Source organism: Tursiops truncatus, chromosome 19 (genome assembly GCF_011762595.2).
Source record: "Tursiops truncatus isolate mTurTru1 chromosome 19, mTurTru1.mat.Y, whole genome shotgun sequence".
NCBI lineage: Eukaryota > Metazoa > Chordata > Mammalia > Artiodactyla > Delphinidae > Tursiops > Tursiops truncatus.
This window is the reverse complement of record NC_047052.1, coordinates 57,118,621-57,141,354: the sequence shown is the minus strand read 5'-3', so window position 1 is coordinate 57,141,354 and position 22,734 is coordinate 57,118,621. Positions and strand designations below refer to the sequence as shown.

At 42.5% G+C, this 22,734-nt stretch overlaps 2 protein-coding genes and 1 long non-coding RNA gene across 3 annotated transcripts in view; 1 reads left to right on the top strand and 2 right to left on the bottom strand.

The window, feature by feature from the left end:
• LOC109548920 (uncharacterized) overlaps positions 1–22,734 on the bottom strand; it is a 56,675-nt gene that overhangs the window by 14,405 nt on the left and 19,536 nt on the right. The window lies entirely within an intron of this gene.
• On the top strand, positions 60–22,460 carry LOC109548927 (uncharacterized). Its single transcript, XR_004523502.2, has 3 exons — positions 60–283; positions 2,692–2,811; positions 21,582–22,460. It is a non-coding gene; the product is annotated as an uncharacterized lncRNA (long non-coding RNA).
• The window catches only part of LOC109548891 (mitochondrial import inner membrane translocase subunit Tim8 A-like), a 34,438-nt gene continuing 18,334 nt past the window's right edge, over positions 6,631–22,734 (bottom strand). Inside the window, exon 2 of the mRNA XM_073796320.1 lies at positions 6,631–19,034. Within this exon, the coding sequence (XP_073652421.1) occupies positions 8,385–8,630 (246 nt within the window). The 5' untranslated portion in view covers positions 8,631–19,034 and the 3' untranslated portion in view covers positions 6,631–8,384. The remainder of the gene's footprint in view (positions 19,035–22,734) is intronic.

The following is a 22,734-nucleotide window of genomic DNA, read 5'->3' as shown; positions in this document are numbered from 1 at the left end:
GTCACAGAAAAGGGGCGTTACTGGCTCGCGTTGTCAGGGGCGGGACTTCCTGCGCCGGAGGAGCGGGGTTTTCTTTGTGGTGAGGCTGGTGTGTCCCCACCCACTACGAGCTCTTCCCGGGACTTAGGGAAGGAGCGGGGAGGACAGCCTGGAGGGCCCACCTGTGCCTTTGTACGACCTGGGGGAGGGTCAGCTAAGCCCGCTGGACCCGCCGGTCTCCGGCGCCCTCACGTGGCCCTACGCTCCCCGCGGTGCGATGGCAACGCTGGTGACCCCGGCGCAGGTGAGTGGAAGGTGCGCCAGGCCACGCCCGCTTGGACCCCACCCAAGTGGCCGAGGCGCCCTGCTGTGCAGGATGGTGGTGTCCTGTGAGTCGTCACCTTGTCCTCCCCAGGGCATTGTTTGTCGGAGCCTCGGGATGGGGTCGCTTGTGCTCCGGGTGGGAATCCAGGTTAGGAGCTTCAGGTGGAGTGTCCCATTTCTGTCAGTCAGTGGGACGCTGTGTGGTAGGGAGAGATGTGGTTTCTCGAATCTCCCTGACCCCATACCGCTGGCGTGGAAGGACCCGCAGGGAGGAGTGCAGGCCGCACAGTCCGGAGACCTTTCTGTGTGTTGCGGCCCCGCCCCTTCCCGAGTCTAGGACCTTGAGCAGCTTTCCCTGTTGCCCTTGGTTTCTGTTTTCTCGGGCACAAAACAGGAATATTAAAGTTCCTCCAACTGGGTTTGAGGGAACTAGAAAAAGCACATGGGTGACGTGTATCCCCCCGCGTCCAGCATGGTGCAGGGAGCATTGCTCTGGTTCTCTTTCCACGGAGGTGCCTCTTGAGCCTTTGTTGATGTTAGAGGCTCATTCCTGGGAGAATCTGACCCTTGGGTTTCCCAGCTGTGTAACCTCTACAGAGATAAGGGCTGGGGTGGGGAAGAGGCAGGAGTAGCCTGCAGCAGCTTGGGGATTGCAGCCCTGCTAGGATAGAAAAGGCGTCAGGAAAGACAGGGCGCCCAGAAGGCCAAGGAATTTGTCTTTCAGTTTACAGCCAGTCGAACTGGCTTCCCACTGAATCTGTTTTCCTGTTTGAGGTTCAGTTACATATGGTAAGTGGTGATAGTGTGCAGGAGTGTGGTGTCCCTTTGGACATTAAAACACAAGAGGTCCTGGGTAATTCCATAGCCGTGACCCTGAGTACCCTCATCATAGTCCTGATCGCTGTCAGGACTTGTCTTATTTGTTAACTTCCCATTCACTTGGCTCCTTCCTCACTTTATATCAGACTCACTCCAGTGTACTGTCCTGAAAGAGGCTTTTCGTGGTGCCCTGTCTAAAGCAGACTGTAACCTCTTGTCATCTCGCGCTATTTTCTTGACTTTGGAATCTTTGGGTCCCTGTGACATTGTCTTGTTCATTTATTTAGTTGCTTGTTTAGGATCTCTTCCCAGCCCCTGAGCATGAGCACCTGTTGCTGCTTAGGACATAGAACAACAGCCTGGGCTTATAAAAGGTACTCAACAAATGGTTCAGTGAATGAATGGGTCTCCCCCTCAGGTGCTTGCCTCACACTTATAATAAATACAGTCTTTCTCCCAACTATATATGGCCCACAGTGCTCTCTCTACTTGATCTGCCCCTTGCTTACCCCCAAGGTTTTTTCCCTCCATTTTTCCCTCACTCACCGCACATGGCCAGGCAGTCCTGAACTTGTTAAACTCCTGCCCAGTTTCCAGCTTCAGCTTGCACTTCTCTTTGTCTGGGGCCCTGTTCCCAGATCTCTGCAGGGCTATCTCTCCCCACCCTTCCTGTGCATCAGTGTCACCTCTTAGGATAGTCTTTTCCTGGCTGTTTTATAATAATTCTGGCTAAGGTACCCCTGCCCCCACCTGCCAATCTTCTGGCAACTCTGTTCCCGCTTTTACTGGATGTTCAATTCCCACTTCTGCTCCTTAAATTTGAGGTTGTGGCTGATTTTCTAGAGCTGCCTGGGGCTCAGACCTCTGGCTGTGACACGGAGGTGATGATGGCATTTACCTCATGGGCTGTGGGAGGATTAGTAAGAGTCACAAAATACATTGAACACATAACTGTGCCAGGCAGTCCAGCATCTCACATGTAAACATTTTCTCTTTAGTTCTCCAAATGGCCTGGTGAAGTGGGACTGATTGTTCTATTGATGCAGAAATCGAGGCTTAGAGAAATGATGGGATGTCCTCCCTGTGGTCACACTGGCAGGAAGTGTCAAATTCCAGAGTCTTGATTCAAACCCTGGAAGTCTGGTTCCCGAGCAAGGAATCTTATTGTGTAAAGGCCTCAACTTGGGGCAGGTGCACTGTGAGGACCAGGGAGGCTTAAGTGCTATCACTTTACTGTTACCATTGTTGGAATTATCATCATGATCATTTTCCCAGAGCACTTACCATCTCTCCCCAGTCCTCATGGAACACCACTGTCTGTGTCACTGTGACACTGTCTGTGTCATCTCCAGTGGCTTCCTTCATGGGAGGCTTTTCTCTCAGCCACAATTGCATTATGTTCCAAGGTTGCATCTGCTTCCCCCTTGAGCCCAACACAGAACTTGGCGATCCAGAGGCCTCGGTGATTCAAGCCTGGGTTTCTCTGCATCTTCACCAGCAACAGAGTGACAGGGTTGATCCCAGCCAAGTGCACAAGGCCAACACCACTACCTGTGTTTGACTCTCCAGGTGGTGGTGACCTTTAAGAATGTGGCTGTGACCAAGAGGAGTGGGGACAACTTGACCTGGACCAGAGGACTCTGTACCAGGATGTGATGCTGGAGACCTGTGAGCTACTGTTCTCACTGGGTAAGTGCTCAGCTCTCACACCTGTGAGGGACCCCACCCACCTTGTTTCTGGGCTGATCAGGAAGGACACAGGAGTCACCTTTCCTCCTCCCCACAGGTCCTGCAGTTTTCTGGTCCCTTCTCCTGCCTGGTCTCGCTGTGTCTGTAGCAGTGATTGGTGGGATAGAAACAATGTCCTTCTGAACACCAGCCCCCATCCCAGTGCCCAGCACCCTTGGGCCTCAGTCTGAGGTCCCTGTTCCTGATTCCACAGGAGGGAAGCTGACTGGCCCAGCCTGCTGAGGTCAGGTGTCCCCACAGCCCAGTTAGCAGGGCTGTTCTCAGAAGAGATGGTGAGTCAGGCAGACCCCTACATGGCATTTGTCATCAGTGCCACCCAGGGATCTTCCTAAACAGCACAATCTTTGTTCAAAGGTCCCTAGTGTCTACATGATCCTCACATGTTTCCTGTGGCCTGGGCAGATTACTATGTGACAATATTTGGAGGGCCAGGGAAAGATTCCCCAGGAAGCTGTATAGGCTCTGAATCATCAAACAACAAATAGGACTATTTGTCCCATAGCCTGGATTGATGCGTCCAGGAATCAAGGGGTAGATATGTGAGTGGCACCACTGACAGTTATCCATAGAGAGGCACTAGGGAAAATTTTTGCTTCCTGTCTTCATGAAGCACTGATTGTGTAGAGGTCTTAGTTGCAAAGGGAAGAGTGCTTTCACTACTGCAGTAGAATGATTCCATTGTCCTGGAGAGTAACACTGCCAGTCTGCCACTTTGCACTACTCATGCTTCTGAATCAACAGGAAAAGTAAGAGTTACTGTGCTGGCTCTGGTGATTGAATGTGATTATCAGGTGCAAATTGGACTATACTTCCCACTGGTACTTGCACAAAGGAAGTGTGTGTCTGGAATGCAGAGATCCCTTAAGATGTCTTGTCATGATCTATGGTAAAGTCAATGGAAAACTATCCACAACCTACTTCAGGCAGGACAACTCATGGCCCAGACCCTTCAGGAAAGAATGCTTTGGTCACCCCACCAGGGAATAAAAAATAATCATTCGAGGGTTTCCCTAGTGGCGCAGTGGTTGAGAGTCCGCCTGCCGATGCAGGGGGCACGGGTTCGTGTCCCGGTCCGGGAGGATCCCACATGCCACGGAGCGGCTAGGCCTGTGAGCCATGGCCGCTGAGACTGCGTGTCCGGAGCCTGCGTGCCACAGCGGGAGAGGCCACAACAGTGAGATGCCCCCGTACCGCAAAAAAAAGAAGAAAAAAAGACCATTCGAGGTGCTGCTGAGGACAAAAGGAGCATGGAATGGATTGTGGAAGAGCTACATATTAGTTAGCTCATGTGACCATTAACAGAAGTGAGGATAGTAATCAGTAATGTCATGAGTATTTCTTCCTAATTTTTTTTTTTCGGTACGCGGGCCTCTCACTGTTTTGGCCTCTCCCGTTGCGGAGTACAGGCTCCGGACGTGCAGGCTCAGCGGCCATGGTTCACAGGCTCAGCCGCTCCACAGCATGTGGGATCCTCCAGGACCGGGGCACGAACCCGTGTCCCCTGCATCAGCAGGCGGACTCTCAACCACTGCGCCACCAGGGAAGCTCCAGCCAATATCTTTTTCTTCCTTCTTTCACGCCCTTGTCATTTAACAGATGATGTGTTGACTTCACATCACAGTATTTAAGTATTGTTAAATTTATATCATAGTATTTGGTTATAGGATATCAAGGAGGAGAGTGAATGTTACCCAGGGAATCTGTCTCCTTTCTGAAGAAAGAGTTATTGTATTTTTGGTTGTACACAGGATAGTTGTATCATGACCTTGTTGTTGTCTTTATTTGGAGATAAGGAGTGGTTTAAGTTTGTATGGTGCCAAGTTGACAAGAGGTGAACTTGTGATGATTAATTTTATATATCAACTTGACTCGGCTGTGATACCTGAATATTGTTCAAATACCAGTCTAGATTTCACTGTGAAGCTTTTTTTTTTAATGGAGTAAATACCTATATTTTTATTTGTAATTTTTAAATTTATAGACCAAACACATGTGCGAAAAGAATGGCCTCAATTTAATGGCATGTTGTCCCTTAAAAAAGTAGAAAAATAAGACAAAGCCAAATTAAACAAGACTTTGGTTCAATATTATACTGGAAATTTTAATAAAACTAGACTTCTATTCAATATTGAGATGGAGGTTATTGTCACAATAATGAGGCAATAAAAAGTAAAATTACTCACATTGCTAAGGAAAAAATAAAACTGATCTACGGAGAAAACTCTATGGGATCTCCAAACAAAGCATAACCCAGAATAAACATATACAATGGAATACTACTCAGCCATAAAAAAGAATGAAATTTTGCCATTTGCAACAACATGGATGGACTTGGAGGGTATTATGCTAAGGGAAATAAGTCAGATAAAGAAAGACAAATACTGTATAATATCACTTATATGTGGAATCTTAAAAATACAACAAACTAGTGAATATAACAAAAAAGAAGCTGACTCACAGGTACAGAGAACAAACTAGTGGTTACCTGTGAGGAAAGGGAAGTGGCGAGGGGCCATATAAGGGTAGGGGAATCAGAGGTACAAACTGTGATGTACAAAATAAGCTACAAGGATATATTGTACAACACAGGGAATATAGCCAATATTCTATAACTATAAATGGAGTACAACCTTTAAAAATTGTGAATCACTATATTGTACTCCTCTAATTTATATAATATTGTACATCAGCTATACTTCAATAAAAAACAAAACATAACATTAACCAAAAGACCCTGCTAGAACGACTGAGTATCTGAAGCTTGAAGAATTCAAGATCCATATAAAAGAAACCATTCTATTTGCGATAGCAATAAACAGTTGAGAACTTCAGATCCCCCCTCCCCGCCCCAAATGTCTGTGTTGAAATGTACCAGGGACTTGTTTTAATCATGCACTGTGAGACATGCAGACATGGAAGTTACTTTGAAGAAGGACACTTACACGGTTCCCTAGAAACAGGAAGCACAGCATGTCATACTGGGCCGCATATGCTGGGCCTCCACCTTCTGCTCAGGAGGCAGGTCAAGAAGAGCATGGCTCACAGCCTTGAAAAATTCTGGCAGACTTTGGGTTTCAGGGGTCATCCCTAGTTGCCATCCAGAAGAGGACCTTCACCCAATCATAAGGCACCTTTATGGCATTGGAGGACTTCCAGTCACCAGAATTGGGATAAATGAATGTCTGTTCTTCATAAATCACCCAGTCTATGGTGTTCTGTTATAGCAGACCTATAAGACTAAGACAGACAGTTTGAAATTTTTCAGCGGCCTCTGTTTTGGAAGGGTGGACACTAGTTGTCCCGTACCTAGCTCTGGTATAGGTACCAGAGCTAGGTACGGTATAGGGCAGGGAGGATTATTGGTTTGGTATGTGAGTTTGCTAAGGTTATGGTTGGGGGTGTGGGCTCCAGATTGGTCGGTTTGTGTATAACAAGCATGCTTATAGGGGAGGGATTTTTTACCTGCAGGAATTAACTAGCTCTGAGAGGGATAGCCTTGCCAGGAATAAGGCCCCAAAGGCCAGAGTAGGAAAAATACAAAAAAATAAGAAAATATAGTCAATACAATTAAAATTTAGCATACCATCAGATGTAGAAAATACATGCAAGATGGGTAAACAGAATTTTAAAAATTAGAGAAAAAAAATTAAGACCCAAGTAAAAGGAGAGATATCTCACATTTACGGATTGTAACGCTCAATATTTCCTTCTAAATTGATCTATGTGTTAAGTGAAATCCAAGTCAAAATCTCGGTAAGCTCTTTTTTTTTTTAATAGAAATTGCGAAGTGGATTCTACAATGAAAATGCAAGTGCAAAGGACCAAGAATAGCCAAACAACCTGGAAACAAGAAAGTGCTAGCATAAATACAAATAGATAAATGTAAGGGAATAGGAGGTCTAGAAATAAACATACACACAAATGATCAGTTGTTTTTCAGTGAAGGGACAAAAGCAATTTGGTATAGAAAGAATGATTTGTTAGATCAGTGTGTGGTAGCAGTTGGGTATGCAATTGGGTATGCAAAGAGAACTTATAAAAATTAAATAACTATGGATCATAGACATATATAGAAAAACCTAAAACTGCGAGAGTTACAAAATACTGGGTTGGCCAAAAATATTGGTTCGGGTTTTTCGGTAGCATCTTACGGGAAAACCTGAACGAACTTTTTGGTCAACCCGATAAAACAGGAACGCAGGTTTTGACCTTGTGTGGAAGTCACAAGCCCTACGTCCTCTCCAGTATTGCATGTGCTGACTCTACACCAGTCACACCTTTTTTCTATCTACCTCCTCTCATCCAAAGCCCAACCCCACCTCTCCCACCACAGCCCAAGAGACTCCCAGCTGGCCTCATTTACTCTTGTCTTTTCCATTATGGTTTATTACAAGATATTGAATATAGTTCCCTGTGCTCTACAGTAGGACCTTGTTGTTTATCTGTATATAGTAGTTTGTATCTGTTTATCCTAAGCTCCTAACTTATCCCTTCCTCCACTCCCTTTCCCTTTTGGTAACCTTAAGTTTGTTTTCTGTATCTGTGAGTCTGTTTCTTTTTCTGTTTTTTTTTTCTTGTAGAATCTTTTATTTCAGTGATTAAAAGAACGCACTAAACGGAAACTATGCTGATTTACATTAGGCATGCACATCTACCTGAAACGGCTGTTAGTTTTTGAGTGGCCTAAATCTTTATAACTTATTTTTTCATTTAGGCACATCTTTCAATTTTTTTGGACCCCAATATACAGGGTAAGTTAACTTCTTCCTTGTGGCAGTTTAGTATGAGAATTATGTTCACTGGCTAGATTCCTTTAACCAAAGGCCTCTAGACTCTCAGGTTACCTGTACTAGCTCAAGACTGTAATTTATATAGATATTTAAGTGAATCACAGTATAAGGGAGAGAGATAATCTAGAAAGGTGAAATGTACTGTATGAATATTCAATACATCTTTTTTTCCAGCACTGATAGTCAAACACTAGATAAGGAGGGCTACAGTCAAGTACCAAATTACTCTTTCCCCTGCTGCTGCCCTTTCTGAGAGACACAAAGACGTATGTCGATCTCTCTAGAAATCTGAAACGAATCCACACAAATAACAGATTATTACTTATGTGGCCCCACTATCAAATTATAGAGCAGTTCCCCTATTAAAATTGTAGGGAGCAGTTAATGGGACTATGAGAAAAGCTTCATCCCACATAGAGTAATATACATCTAGTAGAATTTTCCATTCATCTGTCATTTGTTTTCCCCAGATTAACATTAAAAAACACAACCCCAAACACATTTGACCCTCAAACACCCCTCCCACAAAAAAATTGGTCTTTGTTCATTCTCAGATGACAGGATGTCCCAAGAGTGACAAAGTGGGAGCCGATCCCCCACCTTTTCTTCAACCATCCCATCAACTGCTCTTCTTTTCTTGAACTACCTTCCTTTTCCAAAGAGGTAATGCTGAAGTCAGTCAGAACAGCTTTCTGAGAAGACTGGCTTGGATTTCTGGGTCTGTTACAGTCGATTCAAGTTGAATTGGCTTGTATCAATGAAGTGCCCAATGCAGTTCACAAAACAGGCCTCAGCCAGACTGTCCAACTTTGGCCCAGGCTTGTCTGTGCACTTTTCCCAACAAAGTTTCGTCATCTGGTGCACCAGCTGCTGGAAGCGCTGCTTCTGAGTCTCTACGTCCATGAAATGCTGCAGCTGCCAGTCAACCGAGCCCAAACCCACTGTGGAGGAAGATGAGGAGGAATCCATCCCAGCGCGGCCACGTGTGCTGAGACGAACTCCGCACCAACTCACCAACCTTCACGTCTGCTTCTGTTTTGTTTTGTTTGTTAAGACTTTTTAATATTTTATTTATTACCATTTATTTTTGGCTGCATTGGGTTTTCGTTGCTGTGCACGGGCTTTCTCTAGTTGTGGCGAGTGGGGCTACTCTTTGTTGGGGTGCGCGGGCTTCTCATTGTGGTGGCTTCTCGTTGCAGAGCACGGGCTCTAGGCGTGCAGGCTTCAGTAGCTGTGGTGTGCATGCTCAGTAGCTGTGGTTAGAGGGCTCTAGAGCGCGGGCTCAATAGTTGTGGTGCACGGGCTTAGTTGCTTCGTGGCATGTGGGATCTTCCCAGACCAGGACTCGAACTCATGTCATTGGCAGGCGGCTTCTTAACCATGGTGCTACCAGGAAGCCCCTGTTTCTGTTTTGTAATAAGTCCACTTGTATCATATTTTAGATTCCACGTATAAGGGATATCATATGGTATTTGTCTTTCTCTTTCTGGCTTACTTTGCCTAGTATGATAAACTCTAGGTCCATCCATGTAGCTGCAAATAGCATTATTTCATTCTTTTTTATGGCTGAGTAGTATTCCATTGTGTGTGTGTGTGTGTGTGTGTGTGTGTGTGTGTGTGTGTGTACACACACCACATCTTTATCCTTCCATCTGTTGGACATTTATGTAGTTTCCATGTCTTGACTATTGTAAATAGTGCTTCTGTGAACATAGGGGTGCATGTATCTTTTTGAATTAGTGTTTTCTCCAGATGTATGACCAGGAGGGGGATTGCTGGATCATAAGGTAACTCTATTTTCAGTTTTTTAAGGAACCTCCATACTGTTCTCCATAGTGGCTTTACCAGCTTACAAACTCACCAACAGCATAGGAGGGTTTTCTTTTCACTACACCCTCTCCAGCATTTATTTGACTTTTTCATGGTGGTCATTCTGACCAGTGTGCGGTGACATCACATTATAGTTCTGATTTGCATTTCTCTACCAACTAGTGATGTTGAGCATCTTTTTATGTGCCTATTGGCCATCTGTATGTTCTTTGAAGAAAAGTCTATTTAGGTCTCTGTCCATTTTTTTGTTGGGTTATTTGTTTTTTGTTATTGAGTTGTATGAGCTGTTTATATATTTTGGAAATTAAGCCCTTGTCAATCACATTGTTTGCAAATATTTTCTCCCAGTCCGTAGGTTGTCTTTTCGTTTTGTTTGTGGTTTCCTTTGTTGTGCAAGAGCTTATAAGTTTGATTAGGTCCCATTTGTTTATTTTTGCTTTTATTTCTTTTGCCCTGACCTAACAAAACATTGTTATGGTTTATGTCAGAGAATGTTTTGCATATGTTCTCTTCTAAAAGTTTTATGGTATCATGTCTCATGTTTAAGTCTTTAAGCCATTTTGAGTTTATTTTTGTGTATGGTATGAGGGAGTGTTCTAACTTCATTGATTTACATGTGGCTGTCCAGCTTTCCCACCACCACTTCCTGAAGAGATTGTCTTTTTTCCATTGTATATTCTTGCCTCCTTTGTTGAAAATTAATTGACCATAGGTGTGTGGGTTTATTTCTGGGCTCTCTCTTCTGTTCCATTGATCCATGTGTCTGTTTTTATGCCAGTACCATGCTGTTTTGATGACTATAACTTTATAGTATTGTCTGTGGTGTGGGAGGGTTATGCTTCCAGCTTTTTTCTTTTTCCTCAGGATTGCTTTGGCAATATGGGTCTTTTATGGGTCCATATAAATTTTAGAATTTTCTTGTTCTAGTTCTGTGAAAAATGTCGTGGGTAATTTGATGGAGATTTCATTGAATCTGTAGATCGCTTTGGGTAGTATGGCCATTTTAACACTATTAATTCTTCTAACCCAAGATCATGGGATAGCTTTCCATTTCTTTGAATCATCTTCAGTTTCTTTTATCGGTGTTTTATAGCTCTCAGCATATAAGTCTTTTACCTCCTTGATCAGGTTTATTTCTAAGTATTTTAATTTTTTTTTAACCCCACATTTGTTTATTTATTTATTGTTGGCTGTGTTGGGTCTTCGTTTCTGTGTGAGGGCTTTCTCTAGTTGTGGCAAGCGGGGGCCACTCATCATCACGGTGCACTGGCCTCTCACTATTGCAGCCTCTCTTGTGGTGGAGCAGGCTCCAGATGTGCAGGCTCAGTAGCTGTGGCTCACGGGCCTAGTTGCTCCGTGGCATGTGGGATCTTCCCAGACCAGGGCTCGAACCCGTGTCCCCTGCATTAGCAGGCAGATTCTCAACCACTGTGCTACCAGGGAAGCCCAAAGTATTTTAATTTTTTTAATGAAATTTTAAAAGGGATTGTTTTCTTACTTTCCCTTTCTGATATTTCATTGTTAGTGTAAAGAAGTGCAGCTGATTTCTGTGTGTTAATCTTGTATCCTGCTACCTTGCTGAATTCAGTTATCAGTTCTAGTAGTTTTTGTGTGGAGTCTTTAGGGTTTTCAATATATAGTATCATGTCATCTGCATATAATGAGAATTTTACATCTTTCCTTTCAATTTGGATACATTTTATTTCTTTTTCTTGTTTGATTGCTCTGGCTAGGACTTCCAATACTATGTTGAATAGAAGTGGTGAGGGTGGGCGTCCTTGTCTTGTTCCAGATTTTAGCAGGAAGGCTTTCAGCTTTTCACCATTGAGTATTATGTTGGCTGTGGGTTTGTCATAAGTAGCTTTTCTTTTTGGCTGCATTGGGTCTTTGTTGTTGCGCGCGGGCTTTCTCTAGTTTCAGTGAGTGGGGGTTACTCTTTGTTGTAGTGCATGGGCTTCTCATTGTGGTGGCTTCTCGTTACAGAGCATGGGCTCTAGGCACATGGACTTCAGTAGTTGTGGCACACGGGCTCAGTAGTTGTGGCTCACGGGCTCTAGAGCACAGGTTCAGTAGTTATGGTGTACAGGCTTACTTGCTCCACGGCATGTGGGATCTTCCTGGACCAGGGTTCAAACCCATGTCCCTGCATTGGCAGGCAGATTCTTAAACACTGTGCCACCAGGGAAGTCTCATAAATAGCTTTTATTATGTTGAGATATGTTCCCTTTATACCCACTTTGGTGAGAGTTTTTATCATGAATGGATGTTGAATTTTATCAAATGCTTTTTCTGCATCTATTGAGATGGTCACATGGTTTTTGTCTTTTCTTTTCTTGATGTAGTGTATTACATTGATTGATTTACATATGTTGAGCCATCCTTTGATCCTGGGACGAATCCAGCTTGATCCTGCTGTATGATCGTTTTTATGTGTTGTTGGATTTGGTTTGCTAATATTTTGTGGAGAATTTTTGCATCTATATTCGTCAACGATATTGGCCTGTAATTTTCTTTTTTGGTGGTGTTTTTGTCAGGTTTTTGTATCAGGGTGGTGGTAGCTTCATAGAATGACTTTGGGAGTGTTCTGTCCTCTTCAGTCTTTTGGAAGACTTTGAGATGGATTGGTGTAAGTTCTTCTTTGTATGTTTGGTAGAAATTGACCTTATTTACTCTTTAGCTAATCTATCATCCAGTCTGACACTCTTTAGGTTTCACCAGGAGTTATCACAAAACTCTGAGCCTGTAGAGAGGAAAACAGCACCAGGTCTTATCTCAGTGTCATCTGATTCCATTTACTGCTTTGCCTCTCAATAAATCTCTTATTCATCTCCTTGGAATTTCATGTCACTCCTGGATCTTCATCTGAGGCCAGCTCCCGCACCACATGCACACGCACGCACACACACACACACGCACACACACACACACCTCTCCCTCTTTCTCTCTCTCTCTCTCTCTCTCTCATGGTCACTGTACTTCCTAACCTGTCTTAGTGATGATGACAGCCTCCTCCCGCACCCTCTACACACACTCATGCAAACACACACACTCTGTCTCATGGTCGCTGTACTTCCTAACCTGTCTTAGTGATGATGACAGCCACCACCCCTGTCCAGGGGTCCAGGCAAGTGAGCCAGTCCATGCAGAATACCCTCCCTTCAGCCTTAATGGCATTGCCACATAACCTGTGGGGTGTTCCTCTTAAGTCTGACATAGTCCACGTGCCAATCTCCTGCTTATGGGTATCTTTACATGAACCCCCTCCTTCCCTGAACTCCAGGTGTATATTTCACATGCCCACTAACACCTCCACTTAGAGATGCCTGCAATACCTCAGACTCAGCATGGTGACACCTAACTCCTGATAGTACTGCTGGTAATTACTCCTGCTATTGACTTTGCATCTTTCGCCTAAAGCCAAACTTCCTGGATTTATGTGAGACTTCTCTCACCCTTACAGCAGTGATCATTCCTACTAAAAAATTCAACCTAATACTACAAGCAACTTCTTAGAAAATATTTGGACATAAAGGTAAAAGTCTTTAGGGACTTCCCTGGTAGTCCAGTGACTAAGACTCGGTGTTCCCAATGCAGGAGGCCCGGGTTCGATCCCTGGTCAGGGAAATAGATCCCACATGCAGCAACTAAGAGTTAGCATGCCACAGCTAAAGATCCCACACACAGCAGCTAAAGATCCTGCACGCTGTAACGAAGATCCCGTGTGCCGCAACTAAGACCTGACACGGCCAAGTAAAATATAAATAAATAAATAAATATTTAACAAACAAAAAGGTAAAAGTCGTTATCTCATGCTGGGAATGAAGCTACAATAAAAATTTTATGGCAACAATACTAAAATGATTATGGTACCCTCCCAAATAATTCAAAATAGAAACAATATTCCGTTGGAAAATAAATTTTTAATTAATGCAAAAAATGTAATTTCCATGAGGGAGAGAAAGATTGCTATTTATCCAGTGATAGGGGCAGTGTCTGGCAATAGCAAGCACTCCATAAATAAAATGATGGGTACAGATTTCCTGATTTTTTTTTTTAGCCACGCCACATGGCTTGTGGGATCTTAGTTCCCCAAATAGGGATCAAGCCCGTGCCCCCTGCAGTGGAAGTGGGGAGTCTTAACCACTGGACCACCAGGGAATTCCCTTCCTGATTCTTTCTTGAATGCCCCATTCCCCTGTCCCTGCTTCCATCCCAGCAAATGCTTACCTGGTTTTGTGGGCAATCCAACCATGATTGGCCGAAGCCAGGTCAGTATTTGTTAATTGGATTGCACAGAACTGAAGAGGGGGCGTACCCCATACCACAAGATCACCTGAGGCGGGGATGCAGTGCCTACATCAGCCCCATCTGGGCTGGAGCTGATCTCCATGGTTACAAATAGAGCACAACGTGTGTTCCTGTCCGTTTTAGTATTGTGGCCACAAAATTTTTATTATAGCTTCATTCCCAACGCTTTTGAACAAAAAAAATTTGTTGGACTTTTACCTTTATATCCAAATATTTTGTAAGAAGTTGCTTGTAGTATTAGGTTTGTGGGAAAGAGAAGATCTGGGGTGTAATCTACCCGAGACCAAATTTCTCATTGTGCTGATCACTGTTTCTGAATCCTTCTCCCCTTGTTGTGTCCAGATATTTAGAATGAATAAGTTAGAAGGCAGTGGCGGTACAGTCATGTGCATTGATGTCTGGGCAATGGCTGTCTTTCTCACAGGGCTAAATTACAAGGGTAAGTTTGATCATCATGAATCACTGGGGTGGGGGGGCTGTTCATTATACACAGAGGCTGCACCCACTGAAAACAGCCTAAACATGTTGTTATTTTCTCTTTCCCAAATTTGCCACTTCATACCCACAAATAAAAGACTTAGTCTGTTAGCCTTTACAAAGATTTAAAGAACATTATATAATTTCTAAGTACCCATACAATATAATAATATATATTCACCTTGCTTGGATGAGGGCATTCATTCATTCAGTAGATATTTATTGAACACCTAATATGGGCCAGGCATTGTGCTAGGTGCTCAGTGAATATTGATACATGAAAAAGAGACCAAAAGTGTATAGATCTTAAACAAGTGTAAGAAGGGTTTTCCCCAAAGTCCTTGAAGGATTTGACTTTGCTATACATGTCTTCCTGACTTCTGTCCTCTGCTCTGAGCACAACCCTTCACCACTAGACCCACTTCCACAAAAAAAAGACTACTTCTGCATGTTGCCAATGGGTTGTGCATGACAATGGGCAGTATTTATGTAGGCAGCACAGACAGTAGCTTTTCACTTAATGTAGCAATAACACAATATTAATCAATGGGCACTGCCTTCCATAGCGATTGAACAAATGCTTGACGTGTGTCAGGTCTCTTAATCCAAAAGCCACAGAGAGAGTGCAAAATGGGGAAAATCTGCATCTGAGAAGGAACACTGCTAAGGAAAAATGAATTTGTTTTCAATTTGGTTTAAATCAGGTGTGGGATTCTACCCTCCTTTTGGATCCCCAAATAGGAGAATCTTAGCACATAGATAATCACAAACTGTGTGAGAGTTGAAATCCCTGCCCTGCTGGAAGGCGGCGCCAGGCTCACAGAGGCACACATCTGTCTCAAAGTCACCCTGCCCTTTGCAAATGGCAAAGATATCTTCACATGTTCCGAGTTCCCCTTATTTCAAGGCTACATCATGTGAACTCCATTTAAAACAATGTGATTTTGCACTCCTGTAATGGATACCATGAACACATTGAGATGTGAGAGTATGGGACAGGGTGGGGGAAACTTTCTACCAGTGTGCGGAAACTAGGGAACAGTTCTGAGGCTCAGGATAGGAGAAATAGGTACATGGCCCCAGTGGCTTAAACCTCAGTCCTTGAAGGATGTGCCCCCACCACCATTCATAGAAGTCCTAGCCACAGCAGCTAGGCAAGAAAAATAAAAGGCATCCAAATTGCGAAGTGAGGAAACATTGGAATCATAATGGAGTAATTATAGTTCAGGTGTACAAAACGGATTGGGAAGACTATTGAGGTTCTAGTCTCAGACACATCCCTGTACCACTGAGAACTTGAACTTTTTGTGAAGTACCAAACCCCAGGACACCTACAGCTATATTTAGAACAACACCTGCTGGGTGTAACTTTATGGTCTCAAGGTTCCCCTTTGTCAGTTCAAGAATTTCAGACCCCAACCAATCCTTGTTTAGCAAGCACTCTTCTTGCCATCTCTAAATAATTCCTTACAAACAACATATGTAACTAACTGCCCTTGCAGTTTTTTGCCTGTGTAAGCTTCCTGCATTTTGTAATCCAGAGGAACACAGTTCAGGTGCTTCTTGAACCTGTGTCTCCCAGGCTGTAGTCTAATAAACCACAAATAAATGCCTCTTTATTTCAATAAGGTCTCCATTTCTGAAATTTAGGTTAACATTGCTTGGTGTAGTTGGTATTACCCAGTGTGACCTCCAGCACTTCTTCAGACTTGGTGTTGGCATTCAGTACCTACATAGACCCATTGCGTTTAGCAATCTTTTCACTCACATAAAGACTGCAGAGAGCCCTCCTGAACCCAAAACTCTCATTTGGTCAAGGTTTAGATCATAAATAAAATTGGGTGTCTCTCAGTGTTGACTTTAGTCCTCCCTTTTGGGAGTGGAGTTTTTATGTTGGTTTTATTTTGTTTTGTTTTAATCTGTGCCACTTGGTAGGAGATTCGGGTTTCAGGTTTCTTTTGATTTTGATGAGTACTCAGAATAATGCCAAGTTCTCATTCAAAACAAAACAAAACCCTGTCAGCTTTGTGTTTAACACCTGTGGGCCCTCATCCTGTAACGACCTATCTAAATGGGTCCATTTAACCTGGTATGATTTTAAACTGCCCTGGCCAAAATGGGAAGTTTTTGAAATTCCCAAATTTGTCAATCTTCATGCATGCCTAGAAAGAAATACCAGAAACAGAGAAAAATTAATGGAAAACATTTTTTTAAATTTATTATTAAAAATAACAAAGAATAAATTGCTGCACACAGGCTTTCTCTAGTTGCGATGAGCGGGGGCTACTCTTTGTTGTGGTGCACAGGCTTCTCATTGCGGTGGCTTCTCTTGTTGCAGAGCGTGGGCTTCAGTAGTTGCAGCACGCTGGCTCAGTAGCTGTGGCACATGGGCTTACTTGCTCCGTAGCACGTGGGGTCTTCCCGGACCAGGGATCAAACCCATGTCCCCTGCATTGGCAGGCAGATTCTTAACCACTGTGCCACAAGGGAGGTCTCAGAAAGAATGTTTTAATTGATATTTAGAGGCCTCTAAACATAATACTGAGGAAATTGCTTCCCTCCAAGCTGTAATTAAAAATTGACTCAGGCTGTTTCTAAACTTAAGAAATCATGAAATTCTTTACCCCACTCCCATTCCCCTCCCAATTCTGCACCTTCTCCTCCATTCCTTTACCCACCTCTTTCCAAACTCCCTTTTTATTTAACTTACCCCCTCTCTTCTCTTTCTCCACCAGACACCCTCCTCCTCCTCCTCCATCAGTTAACACTCCTGAGCCTAAACCCCACTCAACCCCCCTGTCCTGGCAGCCCCTATTAAAACGAAGTCCACCTGAACCTTTTATTGTCTTTGTCCCATGGAGTAAACGTGAACTTAGGGCTATAGCTAAAGAATTCTGTGATTCTTTTTGGACCTCATTTCCTTTGCCAAACAATTTAATCTTGTTATACAAACCTATGAACCAAGCTATTCTGATCCTTATCAACTTATACACATGCTGGTAGGGGAAGACAGAGCAAAAGAATGGCTTAATAAGATGGATTGGAAAAAACCTATAGAAGACTTCCAAAAGAAAACAACTGAAGATCAAGATAGGGCCAAAGGCTTAGCCAAAACCCTTTACTGGTTATTCCAGAAGTTTCCCCAAATATTACTGATTGAAACATATCCAACTGTGTACTCAAAACCTAAGGAGCCTGTACTTGAATTCTTTGAAAGATTTCAAAAAACTTTCAAACAGTATTCAGGGATGGAAAATGTTAATACCAACTCATGAATGGTTTAGATTAAGAACTTGACACTTTAGTTAGAAGGCATCAGTGAAATTGGACAGCCATGGATGCCCGTGATTTATGCAGTTTGGCACAGCAGCTGTCCAAGACCATACAAAAATAGCCAAGAAGAAGGCTACTCAAATAATGAGTTTACAGCTTCAGCAATTGACTGGCCAAAAAAGGCCAACACGCCTCCAGTCTTACAAAGAAAGACGCTCCAACACAGAAGACCTTCAAAGGTGCTATTATTGCAGAAAAAGCCTGGGAATTTTAAAAGAGCTTGCTATAAATTCAGAAAATCACTCAGAGAGAAAACAAAATCCTGCCAGCCCTTCTCCAAACAAAGGTCCTATGCAACTTCCTTTCTGTCTCACCTAGGGCTGCTCCAAGGAAATACCTGGGGTTTCTCCCTTTCTTCTCACTAACATTCTGGAGAAATTGAATTCACCATTGTTTGAGAGCAGACAGAGCTTTAATTCATACGGGGTACCACTCTTTCTGTTCTCAATCCCAGCACTTTGAAACATTCTCTTCTGTGGAGTACTAAAACAATTTCAATGGTGGGAGTTTCTAAGCACCCTATGACTGTTTTTAAATCTTAACCCACTCCATTCCAACTTGGCCCTGTCACAGAGACACATTCCTTTCTCCTTCTTCCTTCCACTCCTGTACACATCCTCAGAAGAGACCTCTTAGAGGTCCATAATGCACGTTTCCTTCTCACAAAAGGGGGAAATGTTTTACATCTGGAAGAACATTCCAATCAACAAGGCCCTAATGACAAATATTTAGGCCCTGCATGTGAAGTGCCATCATTTTTCTCACATCAGTCATAACCCCAAGAAAGAATGAACTTGTACAAACGCTACGGTCTCAAATCTCTGTGGATAGAGGGAAAATTCATTCAGCAACCCCAATCAAAATAGATGTATACTCATCTTAACCCCTCCCCAACATCAAGTAATATCTCGTCAAACAGGAACCTATAAAAGGAATTCAACATATCATAAAAGACTATATTAAACAAGGTCTAGTGATTCCTTGCACCAGTCCTTGCAATACCCCCTTCCTCCCAGTTAGAAAACCTAATGGAAGAGGCATTTTGTTCAGTATTAAATAGCCATCAATAATATAGTCATATCCCGCCATTCAGTAGTCCTTAATTCCCATATCCCTTTATTTGCAGTTCCCACAGACAGCAAGGTTTTCACATGGCTGATTTATGTGGTACTTTCTTTGTTATGCCAGTGGATCCAGACAGCCAATCCTTGTTTGCCTTTACTTGGAATGATCAACAGTACACTTGGACAGTATTGCCCCAGGGATATACGGAGAGTCCTATTTACTTTTCTCAGACCTTAAAATCATACCTTGCAGATGTTACTTTCCCAAATGACTTCACTTTACTCCAATATGTGGATAACTAACTTCTTTGCTCTTCAGGCATGCAGGCTTCTCAAAAAGACAGCCTCTAACTACTTGAGCCTGCATTATAGCAAAAGATCAAATTGTTAATATTTATACTGATAACCAGTATGCTTTTTAAAAAAAAAAAAAACAAGAGACATCAGCCACCATGTCCCCTTTTTTTTTTAAATTTTATTTATTTATTTATGTCTGTGTTGGGTCTTCGTTGCTGCGCAGGGGCTTTTTCTCTAGTTGTGGCAAGTGGGGGCTACTCTTTGTTTTGGTGCGCGGGCTTCTCATTGCAGTGGCTTCTCTTCTTGTGGAGCATGGGCTCTAGGCGCACAGGCTTCAGTAGTTGTGGCACAGGGGCTCAGTAGTTGTGGCTCACGGGCTTAGTTGCTCCACGGCATGTGGGACCTTCCTGGACAAGGGCTCGCACAGGACAAACTATTAAGAATAGCCAATATGTATTGGACCTTCTGGAAGCTATTAAAATACTAAAACTTCTGGCCATTATAAATATCTCAGGTTAGTCAAGGCTTGGTTCAAAGGAAAGGAAATAATTTAGCCGATACTGTAGCAATGACTGCTGCGCTCTGACCCACTTCAAAAAAGCTTTAATTATTACCTAACCTTATGTTAGCTTACGGGATTTACTGGCAGAAACCTAAAACAATGTTTCTCCAGAGGAACAAGACAAATCTTATACCAGGGATGTAAATTTTGGGAAGATCATAATTTATGGTATGGGTCTAACAATACTCCAGTTTTGACTCATAGCCTCCAGGAACATATTATTGAACATACATGGGGGCCCAGATAAAATGATACGTGCAAAACAATGCTACTGAAAACCATCCCACAAAATAGCCACTGAAGTATATTTGAAGTGTAACATTTGTCCAAAACGTAATCCGGGTAAACCCATCCACTTCCCTAAAGATTGTTTTCCTTTGCCTTCAGGACCCTTTGATGTATGGTTAATGGAATTTATCCAACTGCCACCAACTCAGGGATATAAATATGTAGTTGTACTAGTATGCATGTTTTCTCACTGGATTGAAACATTTCCATGTTGCAGGGCTATAGCACTTTTGGTAGGCAAAATTCTTTTGGAAAAAATAATTTCTACCTGGAGTATTTCACCTGAGCTTCATAGTAATCAAGGAACTCATTTTACAGGGCAAATTATTCAGTCAATCTGTAAAACTTGGCCTTTTATTCCCCCCCCCCCCAGTATTTCCACTGCCTCTATCATTCACAGTCCTCCGGGCTAGTGGAACTTACATATAGAGCCATTAAGGCTCAATTGGCTAACAAGACATGGAAACAACCTAAATGTCCATCGACAGAAGAATGGATAAAAAAGGTGTACATATATACAGTGGAATACTAGTCAGCCATAAAAAAGAATGAAATAATGCCATTTGCAGCAACATGGATGGAACTAGAGATTATCATACTAAGTAAGTCAGAAAGAGAAAGACAAATACCATATGATATCACTTTTATGTGGAATCTAAAATATGACATAAATGAACTTATGTATAAAAACAGAAACAGACTCACAGACATAGAGAACAGACTTATGGTTGCCAGGGGGGAGAAGGGGTTAGGGAGGGATGGATTGGGGGTTTGGGATTAGCAGATGCAAACTATTATACAATATATATTGAATAGAATGGATAAACAACAAGGTCCTACTGTGTAGCACAGGGAACTACATACTGTGATAAACCATAATGGAAAACAATGTGAAAAAGAATATATATATATAACTGAATCACTTTGCTGTTCAGCAGAAATTAATACAACATTGTAAATCAAGTATATTTCAATAATAATAATTTTAAAAAGACTTAATTGGCTAAACTAGTTGAATCTTTTAATCTACCATGGCCGGAAGTCCTGCCCCTGCTATTGCTCAGCCTAAGGTCTACCCCCTTTGGTAAGCACCGACTTTCTTCCTTTGAAATAATTATGGGAAGAACAATGAAAATATATAATGCAGGGGCTTCCCTGGTGGTGCAGTGGTTGAGAGTCTGCCTGCCGATGCACGGGACACGGGTTTGTGCCCCGGTCTGGGAGGATCCCACATGCCGCAGAGCGGCTGGGCCCGTGAGCCATGGCCGCTGAGCCTGCACGTCCGGAGCCTGTGCTCCGCAAGGGGAGAGGCCACAGCAGTGGGAGGCCCGCGTACCGCACAAAAAAAAAAAAAAAAAAATATATATATATATATATATATATATATATATATATATATATATATATATATATATATATATAAAATGCACTACATAAGCCCAATGTGGTTAAAGGAGACCTCTTAACATATTGCCAAGAATTAACTAAAAACATTAAAGCTTCATGCTTACTAGTACTAGAATCTTTTATAAGTGAGAAACCTTTAAAAAAAAAAAAAAGAGTTCCCAGGAGACAAAGACATTAAAGAAAATAATTTACAACCAGGTGATTATATTTATTGGAAAAGACACCTCCCTGGAGATGCTTTGAAACCTCAATGGAAAGAGGTTGTTAATCAGGTATTAACAGGTTGTTCACTAAGCCATGTGCAGCAAAACCTCTGGTGTTCAATCATGGAGTCACGTTTCTCATTTTTAAAAGGCTACCAATCCTGAGTGGACTTCCCAACCCATTGATGACCTTCGTCAGAACAAGAAAAACTTCCCTGGGTCAGAAGCAGATGACATCTGAGTAGACAGCTCATCGCAAGAGTCGAGACCAGGCCTGTAACCCCAACTTTGTTGATAGTTTCAGACTGTTTTTCTTTTTTTTAACTGAGGTACCTATATACTTGATTTTGTCACATTGAGGGTCAGTAAGCCTTTTTACCCCTTCCTCATGTTTTCTTTAATCCTGATAATCCTAATATTGGAATTATTCATCTGTCATAAAATCTTTACCTTGAGGAATGACAAATTGAAATTGTAATGGTGTAATCATACTCAGGCATACAAAATGGAGTTGAGCAGCCATTAAGGATCAGATCTCAGACACATCCCGGCATCACTGAGAATTTGAACTTTCTTTGAACTGTACTAAACCCAAGGACACCATCAGCCATATTTAGAACACTCAGAAGCTTCACCCTTCTGGTCTAAAATTTCCCCTTGTAACTGCAACCATTTTGAACCCCAACCAATCCTTGTTAACAAGCTGCCTTATTTCTTGCTTGCTCCAATTATAATTCCTGACAGACAACTATGTAACTCACTATGGCTTGCAGTTTTTGCCTTCCATTTTAACCTTTCTCCATTTTGTAGTATAGTAGAATACAATTCACATGCTCCTTGACTCTGTGTGTTCTGGACTAAATACATTTTGGGGGGTGGGGGGTGGCTTGCAGGATCTTGGTTCCCTCACCAGGGATTGAACCCGCACCCTTGGCAGTGAAAGGGCAGAGTCCTAAACATTGGACTGCCAAGGAATTCCCTCCTGGACTACATTCTTAACAAATCCCAAATAAATGCCTTTTTATTTCAATCAAGTCTGTTTCTGAAATTTCAGTTTACAGAAGGAAGAAGTAAAACTCACTATTTGCAGATGGCATGACACTGTATATATAGAAACCCCAAAAACTCCACCAAAGAACTGTTAGAGCTAAGTGAATTGACTAAAATTGCAGAATACAAAATTAGTACACAGAAATCTGTTGTATTTCTGTACACTAATAATGAACTGTCATAGAAATGAAGAAAATAATCGCATTTACAGTTGCATCAAAAAGAATAAAATATCTAGTAATAAATTTAACCAA